Consider the following 10458-nt stretch of genomic DNA (forward strand, 5'->3'; position numbering starts at 1 on the left):
ACATGGTAGTTTGTGAAGTAGAGCAGCCCCCGGGCGTGTTTTGTAGTTCCTGTGTGTCTTGTCGTAGCTGGAGGAAGTCTTGTGATAGGGATTAGAGGTAGGCTAATCCTGCAGCAGCATTGTACCAGGATATACGTGGTGGTAGTTGGAGGAAGTCTTGTGATGTGGGCTTCGTTCCTTCATCTGGCAGTTCTGGGTTGATCCTCGTCGCCTGTCCTGAGACTATCCAGTGCAGATCAACACCATATCTAGCATCACATCGGTCTTGGGTAGACAGATGCCTGTCTACCTTCTCTGCTCCATGTTGTCCCGTCGTGCTGTTGATTTCTGCCTTGGATGCACTGCGTTCGTCCTTTGAACAAAACAGTGTAGCCAATGGCGATTTGTCCTTCCGAGTAGCAATTTGGGACACGTAGTCGTTCTAGAGCCTAGCCGTGTCCGGGTTCCTCTTTGCTACTTTGCTTTTCATGGTACCGAGTTCGTTGGGTCTTGTAAGATTTGTAATCTTCTATTTTTGAAGTCACTTGTAATGGAAAGAATCTTGTCTTCTGAGTTGTCATTTATTTTTCTACTATAGTCCTGGTTGTTCATGAGATTCCCGAGTTCTTTCCGTAAGAACTGAGTTCTTATGTTCCTTGTGAGGTAGCCCTTCTTTTCTTCATGGTTGATGGGTTGTTTTTGCAGTAATCTGATAACTCCGCTGTAGTGTTGGATGGATAAGTCTAAAATCTGCCCGTTGAATTGTACCGTTGTGTGGATTTGTGCCCTCTGTCATTTTAGCTGTGTCAGTAAATGGACCGTTGCGTTCTCACACCGTGCTTGAATAGGCCTGGTGGGCCATTTTTATCACTATAAAATCTATTTAAAGACCTTTCATTTTCTTTTTCTTTACTACCCATCTCTTCCCTTGAAACCCTAGCTCTCAGAAATCCACCGTCACCATTGCCGTCGCCATCTTAGCGCTGCCGTCCAAGCTTTCTCTTCCCCTAGTTGCTTTTTGCCTCTGTTAGTATATGGGTAAGAAGAAGGCCGTGAGCAAGTCCTAGGCAACCTTCATGGATGAGGAATCATCACTTTCCTTGATTGAGAACTAGGAGTTCATGGCCATGAGGGCTGCCCAGAAGTCTTGGCCGGCTCCGACGATGACCGAAGATCAGCTTCGGGAACTTGTCAGCGATGGTTTGATCTAGAGCAAGGCCATTAATGAATGGAGAATTCTAGGCGAGCATTGGGTCCCTACTCTAGGTCCTGGTGAGATCATTCTTTTTGTCTCCTTCATTCGTGCTGGACTTTGCCTTCCTGCCTCCGCCTTTCTTCATCAATTTCTCAACTATTTTGGGATTTGCCTTAATCATCTTGCTCCTAATGCAGTCCTTCACCTTTCTGTCTTTGTTCATCTTTGTGAAACTTTCCTTGGAATTCCCCCTTCTCTTTCTCTCTTTCATTACTTCTTTTGTCTGAAACCCCAACCCCACCGTGAAGACACCAGTGTTCTTGGTGGCTGCGGGATTCAATTTCACCAGGGTCTTAAGAGCAAGTTCTTTGACTATGACCTGGTTGATTCTGTAAGGGATTGGCGTGCCGACTGGTTTTATGCCACCAATCTGATTCCTTTTTTTGTTGTTCACTCTGGATCTAGTCCCTTGGTTAATGACCGATGGGATAAGAATCCTGTGACGACGGCTGAGGTTCAGGCAATCTAGCCATTTCTTGATAGGATAAGTATTCTGAAACAGTAGGGCTTGACCAGCTTTGGTATTGTCTCAAGCTTTCTTCGTCGCTGTGTTTAGCCTCTAAAGGAGCGAGAGCACCTTGGCTTCGAGTACTCTAGGGCCGAGGATCCTTCGCGAATGGTCCCTACCCTTGAGTTGACCGACGAGGAGGTTCTTGAGTGTCTCTAGAAGATGCTGAAAGGAGCAAGCGTTGTCTCGCTTACTGTCTCCGAGTTCCCTGCCAACAACCCGCCTCTAGCTATAAGTTGTTTTCTCTTCGTGTGGGTACTTTCTGTTATTTCTTTTGCTGTATCCATTTTAGCTTAATTTTCCTTGTCTTGTTGTTTTATTCTTTCCGTAGGAATTGGGGCGCAACTTTGTTGACCCGATCCCTCTTGATGACCTCCTTGCCATGGTGAATACTGGGGAGAACCTTGCTAGGGCTTCTGTAACCAGTAAGTTCCCAATCACTATCATGTTTCCTAGAGTTTCTTCTGGAGTTGTTGATGTATATGAAGAATGTGTTCCTCATCCACTCCCTCGAGGTCCTCGTAGTGTCTCGAAGAGGGGGCGAGTGGATGGTTCTTCATCTAGTTTACCTGCTTCCAAGAAGTCTCACTGGCCAAGTACTCGTCCAGGTACTCTAGTTGTAGCTAGCATGCTCTTAGGTGAGCATATTAATACACTCTATCCCTTTGTCTTTTTGTTATTGTCTTGAACCAAGTTCTTTTGTTCTTTTTTTGGCTCGCGCTATGGTGGCCTTGGTCGAGACTGAGGAAGAAGAGGATGATGATGTGCCCCTTATGCAGCAGTGAGTTGTTTTCTTATTTCCCTGCACTTGAATCCCTCCTCTTTGTTTTAACTTTGGTCTTGATCTTTTTGTAGTAAGCGGTCATCGGGTACCAGTTCTTCTGAGGCTCCTACTCTAGGTTCTTCTATGGCTCCGGAGCTGGGTTCTTCCGTAGCTCTAGTACCATGTCCTTCCGGGGCTTCGGTACCGACTATACCGCTCCTACCGCCGAGTGGCGGAGATGTTTTTGCTGTCGTGGTTCCTCCTACGAGGTCTTCTTTTTGTTTTACGAAGAAGAAGATAGCAGGGTGAGTGGATTTTGGTTTCATCTCTTTGCTTCTGTTCTTCTTTTCTCTTGTTCTCATTGGTGAGTTTTTTTATCAACTTGTAGGCCTTTGTCTTCCCTCATCCCTCCGTTGACTTCTTGCTAGCCCTCTGTTGTGCCACCGAGTACTGAGCCTTAGGACTCACAGCGCACTATTGGTGAAGTGGCTGTGGGGGTGATGAAGCTTTTTGGCGATGATGCCGCTGCTAACTTGGTTGCCCCGGAGGTGACCGTGGCCATTGAGGCGGGTCCTTCTGAGGGATTGGCCTTGGCTTCCTAGGAGATTGCTCTGGTCATGCCTTCTTCACCTCGGCTGGCTTCTCCTTCTCCTTCTCTTGCCTCCGGTGGTCCACCTTTTGCTGATGATGTGGTGCAGCAGTTTGATGCCACTCATCGACTATCGGAGTTAACTGCTGCCTAGGGAAGCTTATCGACCCTTGCGACTTCTTTTGGAGAAAAGCTCCAGGTAAGTTTTTTCGCCGTTCCTTCTTTGGATGTTCGCTTTTCTTCTGTCCTTATGCCTTGTTTTTCTTTGTCTCTTTTTGCTCAGTCCTTCTCTCATGATCATACTGGCTTCTTTTTCTCAACTGAAAATGAGAAAAAGTTATCTTCCGAAGTGAGCGCCCTGAAAGCTAATCTTGACCTCCTCCGGGCCGAGATGGAGGCTGAGTGTCAAATGCATCAGGAGGAGGAAAAATCTCTTCGTGTCTTGGTTGTTGAGACCGAGAAGCAGAGGGATCCTGATTTCTAGGAGGCTCAAAAGAATTCAGAGGCCATGAAGAACTTGGAGGCCATGAAGGAGTGCAACGGTATTGCGGGTTTGTCGGGGACCTAATACTAGGGTACCCCAGAAGGTGGAACCAATAACCACCGAACGTTAAAAACTTCTGGACGCATAAGGGCGCCGTTATGTCCCTTGTTCGAATGACAGGAGTTTGGTTCCACCTCGCTCGGCGCCTTTTGAGATAGCTCTGCCTCGCCTGAGGGCTCAGGGCTAGTCTCCGTCTCACCCGACGCCTTTAGGGTAGGCTCGGTCTCGCCCGAGGGCCGAGGGATAGACTCTGCCTCGCCCAACACCTTTGAAGATAGCTCTGCCTCGCCCAAGGGCTTAGGGCTAGTCTCCGTCTCACCCAATGCCTTTTGGGCGGGTTCGGTCTCACTCGAGGGCTAAGGAATAGATTTCGCCTCGCCCGACCCCAGAGGGGCAGGGTCGGTCTCGCCCAAGAGATAGGGATTGGTCTCTGTTTTGCCCGATGGCAAGGAACGAGCCTCGCCCTGCTCGATATCTAATACTGGTTTCATCTTACCTAACAACTTCTCCCCATTCCCTCAAGATGATGGGTATAGGGCAAGACAAGACGTTCAGGTCAACCATGGCTCCAAGGACCATACCCTGCACCCTGGCAGGAAAAGTACTACTAGGGAACGACGGGACAGGTGCTTTAGACCCTTCCAGGCGCTGTAGAGCCCGAAAGGTATTACAAGTGCGTACTCCTTGCCCTGTAGAGTTGTAGGCACCGCCTTCAGCCCTAGGACATGGAACCCGATGAAGATATATGACAACCGCTATGCTCTAGAAAAGGATTTGCTATCTCCATGAATGACAGATATTCCATCACCACGCGGCGCCCGCTTCCTGACCCCTCAGGTCCACCAAGTCAGAAGACCTTGACCATGGCGTTACTCCGGACCTCGACCCCGCGTCCCTCCAACAAAGACTCATAGGAACCAGAAGGCGTGCGGAGCAAGGCTGGGGAGGCTCATAAGTCAAACCACCATGCTGCAACCCATACCCTGCACGGGGCAGCATTCTGTAACCAACCTGACATTATACAGAGGCATCGATAGTATTGTAGGCGCTTATCTTCCTTCGCACTCATCAGAATGAAGGACGAGGCCGGGGAGACGTGAACCACAAGACGTAGAGTACGCTTCCTAAAGCCCTCACCCTTGTAAAGCCAGCCCCTTCATCTATAAAAGGGGAGGTGCTTCCTCCAGCAAAGGGATGGACTTTTCACCGATCTTTGATGAAACAACACAAGACACTCACACACATAGTCAAGCTGCGACCAAGCTCTTGGCGTCCTTTCAACCCTTCCATCAGAGACTTGGGACCAGTCCCTCTCTCGATCATTTATACCCCCTACTACGAACCGTTCACGGTGCTAATAACACGAGCAGCAACAAACTGGACGTAGGGACATTCGGCCCGAACCAGTATAAATCTTATGTCCTTTAGCGCACCATCCGAGGCTAACGTGCATTACTATAAATTTACTTGCCGGTGCTTGTACGAAACACCGACAGTTGGCGCGCCAGGTAGGGGCCTTGCACGTTTCAAATCAGGCCTTGAATGGCCACCCATGCAATCAGCTGGGCGCCGGGTGCACACTGTGTGTTTCGGTGACCTAGACTTTATTGTCACACTAGGAGGAGAACTAGCGCTGACTCCACATGGCCGCACAGTCTCTCCCTTCCATCGACCTCAGCCGTCTTAGGCTTGAGGGCCTACCGGGCAACTCCCTTGGACCCCAGTCATCAAGGGATGCCTCGCACAACATCACTCTACATCTAGAAGGTCCCATACGGAGCACCCCGATAGCGTTTCCGTTTGGTCTCCGCAACTACTGCAGCGACCGATGTCCACCTTCTAGCACTACGTGTGGTTCGGTCACCCACGGACATCGAGTTCATGGGGGTGATTGAACATGATACGGAGACCCTCTACAGGCTCCTCAACGAGGAGCCAGGATTGTTCTCTAGCTCAGATTCCAGTAGGGGGAGCCACCACCCTTCCCGGGAATACTTCATGATGTAGACCCCCAAGGGTCATGTCGAAAGTGTCTCCGAGGAAGAGGTCACCCCTACAAACAACCTGGACGGCAAATCCGGGGAAGAGACAACAACCCCATCTTGCCTAAGGATGGAGCAGCTGAGGGCCCATCAGCAAGAGATCGATGAGGCCAGGCAAGGGCTTGTCCGGGAGTACGCGGACATCAATCGCGAGATTGAACGCCGCAAAGATAGGGGGTGCGCACGCCACGGCCCACACCGTACACCAAAGGATCCTCACCGATGATGGGACCCTTCCTCACTTTGCCCGAGCCAGCCAGAACATCGCCGTAGCAACCGCCTTACTGCATGGCCTTTCGGAGGCCACGACGTCCGAGGATCGCCGCGCCCACTGAGAAATTCGCACGTTGCTCGAGCATGTGGTGGCGCAGCAGGTGGAAAGTTCGTTGTCCCAATGACGCAAACCCGACACCAGCCAACGCATGCCCTTAGTGCATCCCACCAAGGATGTGTCCATCCACCAAACACCACCAGGCGGCAGGCAGCCCTCTGCTATCCTAGTGCATCAACGCCTCGACCATGGCCACGACGTACGCAGTAGCATCGACGCTCAGATACACGCCCATGGTGACAATGGAGAAGCAGCACGCCACGGCTACCATCCCCGACATGGCAGATGTTACGACAGCAACGAGGTCCAAAGCCCGAGCCTCGGCCTGCCAGGCCCTCAGGCCTTCGGCCGACACATCCTCAACGCTGCGTTCCCCCTAAGGTATTGACCGCCTACCAACATCCCTAAATATTCTAGCGAAACAAATCCCGGGCTTTGGCTCAAAGACTATCGGCTTGCATGTCAGGCCGGTGGTGCGAGTGATGACGATTTCATTATTCGCAATCTCCCGCTGTTCTTGGCTGATTCGGTGCGAGCATGGCTGGAGCACCTATCATCCAATGCTATTCAGAGTTGGGCGGATCTGACGGAGATCTTCGTGGGCAACTTCTAGGGCATGTACAAATGCCCTAAAAACCCATGGGACCTCAAGAACTGCCACTAGAAGGCCGATGAAACCCTTTGTAGGTACATCCGGCGCTTCTCTCGATAGTGCAACGAGCTCCCTAACGTCGCCGATGCCGACGTGATAGGAGCCTTTCTATCCGGGACAACCTATGAATCCCTAGTCTACAAGTTAGGATGCAGGGGCCCATGGACTACCAAGGAACTCCTGGACATCGCCACTAGTCACGCCTCTGGAGAGGAGGTGGTCGGAGCCATCTTTGATCGCTCCGACAGAAAGATGAGGCAGGACGAGGACGTCGGCGAAGACACCTCCAACCATCCCGCCAAAAGGAAAAATAAGAAGCAACGGCGCGACAACTCACTCATGACCACTGCCGACCGCAAAGGTGGCTAGAAGCCTGCGGAGGGCACTCTGAACCACTTTGAGAAAATGCTCGAGGGGCCATGCCCAAACCACGCCTTCCTGGCCAAGCATCTATACAAGGATTGCGGCCTCTTGCGCAAATACTTGGCCGGGGGCCTTAACAAAGGGGAGCAGGGGAAGGAACCTATTCGCACCACAGACGATGTAGAGGAGAAGGATGACGCCTTCCCAACGCCGACCGGTGCCCTCATGATCTTCGGAGGATCAATGGCCTACGACTCCAAGCGCCGTCAGAAGGTCACGCGCCGCGAGCTCTACACGGCCGGACCGGTCACACCTACCTTCCTCCGATGGTTAGAATCCGCCATAACCTTCGACCAGACCGACCATCCGGATGCCGTCCCACACTCGGGAAGGTACCCGCTTGTCGTCGATCTGATCGTCGGTCCAAAGCGGCTCACGAAAGTACTGATGGACAGAGGCAGCAGCCTCAACATCATGTACGCCAAGACACTTGACGAGATGGGCGTCGACCGAACGAACCTCCATCCCATCCAAGCGCCGTTCCATGGCATCATGCCTGGTAGGCAAGCCGTGCCACTGGGGCAGATCGACCTGCCTGTCACTTTTGGGGATCGGTCCAATTACCGGACTGAAACCCTCACCTTCGATGTAGTGGGGTTCCTGGGGACTTTCCACACCATCCTAGGACAACCATGCTACGTGAAGTTCATGGCCGTTCCCAATTATATGTACCTTAAGCTAAAGATGTCGGGCCCTCACGGGGTCATCACCATCGGCACCTCCTTCCAGCGTGCTTACGAGTGTAAAGTTGAATGCTGTGGATACGCATCCGCAGTCATCGCCTCCGAAGAGCTCACCACACTTAGGGAGGAGGTCATTGAAGGGGCGCCCGACACGAAGAGGTCGTCTGGATCGTTCAAATCAGCAGAAGGACCCAAGGAGGTCCTCCTGGACCCCAGCAACTCCGAGGGCAAAAAAGTCCGTATCGGGACCGCGCTCTCCTCCAAATAGGAAAGCGCGCTCGTCGACTTCCTCCGTGATAACAAAGACATCTTTGCGTGGAAACCCTCGAATATGCCAGGCATCCCGAGGGAGGTCGCCGAGCATACCTTAAAAATTCACCCGGGCTCCAAGCTAGTGAAGCAACGCCTACGCTGCTTCGACAAGGAGAAACGTAGGGCCATCGGCGAAGAGATAGCCAAACTACTGGCGGCAGAATTCATTAAGGAAGTATACCACCCAGAATGGTTAGCAAATCCCATTCTTGTGTGAAAAAAGAACGGGAAATGGAGAATGTGTGTCGATTACACTGGCCTCAACAAAGCATGTCCAAAGGATCCATTTCCTTTGCCACGAATAGACCAAATAGTCAATTCCACCTCAGGGTGCGAAACCCTCTGCTTCCTTGATGCATACTCTGGCTACCACCAAATCGCGATGAAAGAGTTCGACCAGCTCATGACATCTTTTATCACCCTCTTTGGATCGTTTTGCTACATTTCAATGCCGTTCGGTCTGAAGAATGCTGGGGCAACGTACCAGCGCTGTATGCTCAATTGCTTCGGAGACCTCATCGGGCGAACCGTTGAGGCCTATGTCGATGACATCATAGTCAAATCCAAGCGAGCTGACCACCTTGTCGCTGACCTTGAACAAACCTTTGCGAAACTTCGGGCAAATGGCATCAAACTCAATCCCAAAAAATGTGTTTTCGGGGTCCCGAGGGGCATGCTACTTAGCTTCATTGTCTCCGAGCGTGGCATCGAAGCCAACCCAGAGAAAATATTAGCCATCACAAGGATGGGCCCGATCCAAAAGATAAAGGGGGTTCAGCGGATCATAGGGTGCCTCGCCGCCCTTAGCCGATTCATTTCATGCCTCGGCGAATGAGGACTCCCCCTTGATCGACTCCTGAAGAAATCTAACCGCTTCGAGTGGACAGCCGAGGCTCAGGAAGCGCTTGCCATGGTTAAATGATTTTTAACTAAACCTCCAGTCCTAGTGCCTCCATCCAATGGAGAATCCCTCCTGCTGTATATATCGGCCACCACCCAAGTGGTTAGCTCCGCCTTAATAGTAGAGCAAGAGGAAGAAGGGCATGCCTTCAAGGTGTAGCGCCCTATATATTTCATCAGCAAGGTGTCATCCGACTCCAAAACCCGCTACTCCCAAATCCAGAAACTCCTCTACACCATCCTCATCACCAAAAGGAAGCTATGCCACTACTTTGAGTCACACCCCATGATAGTAGTGATGTCATTCCCCCTCAGCAAGGTCGTCCATAGCCATGACGCTATGGGAAGAACCGCAAAGTGGGCACTCGAGCTGATGGATCAGGGCATTTCTTATGCCCCCCGAACAGCGATCAAATCTTAGGTACAGTCTGACTTCATCGCGGAGTGGACCGAGGTCCAGATGCCACCACTAGCCGTCGATCAAGAGTACTAGACAATGTACTTCGACGGATCGCTGATGAAGAAGGGCGTTGGAGTAGGACTAGTTTTTGTATCTCCCCTCGGGGTCCACATGAGGTACATGGTTCGGCTCCATTTCCCCTCATTAAACAATACTACAGAATACGAAGCGCTCGTCAACGGCCTACGAATCGCCATCGAGCTAGGCATCCAACACCTCAATGTCAGGGGTGACTCTTAGCTGGTCGTCATCCAGGTCATGAAAGAGTCATGCTGCCATGACGCCAAGATGGAGGCATACTGTCAAGAAGTCCAATGGCTGGAGGACAAATTCGATGGCCTCGAACTCAATCACATCCCAAGGTGCCTCAACAAAGCAGCCGACACGCTTGCAAAGGCAGCGTCCGACCGAGAGCCAGTCCTGACAGGTGTCTTTGCCAGTGATCAACACAAACCCTCGGTACGCTACGTGGGGTCAGAACGAGCTGACGATGGCCCATCTAGTCCGACCCCAGGGGCCGATTCGCCAACTGCTTCGCCCGACCCCGAGGTCATGGAGCTTGAAGAGGACCCAGCAGTGGAGTCTGACCCTCCCGATGACTGGAGAATGCTTTACCTCGACTACCTCCTCCACAACATACTACCGGCAGACAAGACAGAAACCCGACGGCTCGCACGACGCGCCAAGTCCTTCGTTCTTGTAGAGGGCGAACTCTATAAACAGAGTCACATTGGGATTCAGCAACTCTGTATCCCTGGTGAACAGGGAAAACTCCTGCTGGGTGACATCCACGATGGAGTCTGCGGTCATCATACCGCACCAAGAACCTTGGTTGGGAATGCATTCCGACAAGGTTTCTTCTAGCCCACCATAGTAGCCGATGCCGAGCAAATTGTACGCACCTACGAAGGGTGCCAGTACTACGCTCAGCAAACTCACCTCCCGGCCCAGGCTCTCTAGATGATCCCCATCACATGGCCCTTCGTGGTCTAGGGGCTCGACCTGGTTGGGCCACTC

General features: G+C 51.7%; 1 protein-coding gene across 1 annotated transcript; it reads left to right on the forward strand.

Moving 5' to 3' along the window:
- The first annotated feature begins 7473 nt into the window (after positions 1-7473).
- On the forward strand, positions 7474-8037 carry LOC136507442 (uncharacterized). Its single transcript, XM_066502166.1, has one exon. It carries the CDS (start codon positions 7474-7476, stop codon positions 8035-8037), a length of 564 nt encoding a protein of 187 aa, XP_066358263.1.
- Positions 8038-10458: the final 2421 nt, after the last annotated feature.

Source organism: Miscanthus floridulus, chromosome 15 (assembly GCF_019320115.1).
Source record: "Miscanthus floridulus cultivar M001 chromosome 15, ASM1932011v1, whole genome shotgun sequence".
Taxonomy (NCBI): Eukaryota; Viridiplantae; Streptophyta; class Magnoliopsida; order Poales; family Poaceae; genus Miscanthus; species Miscanthus floridulus.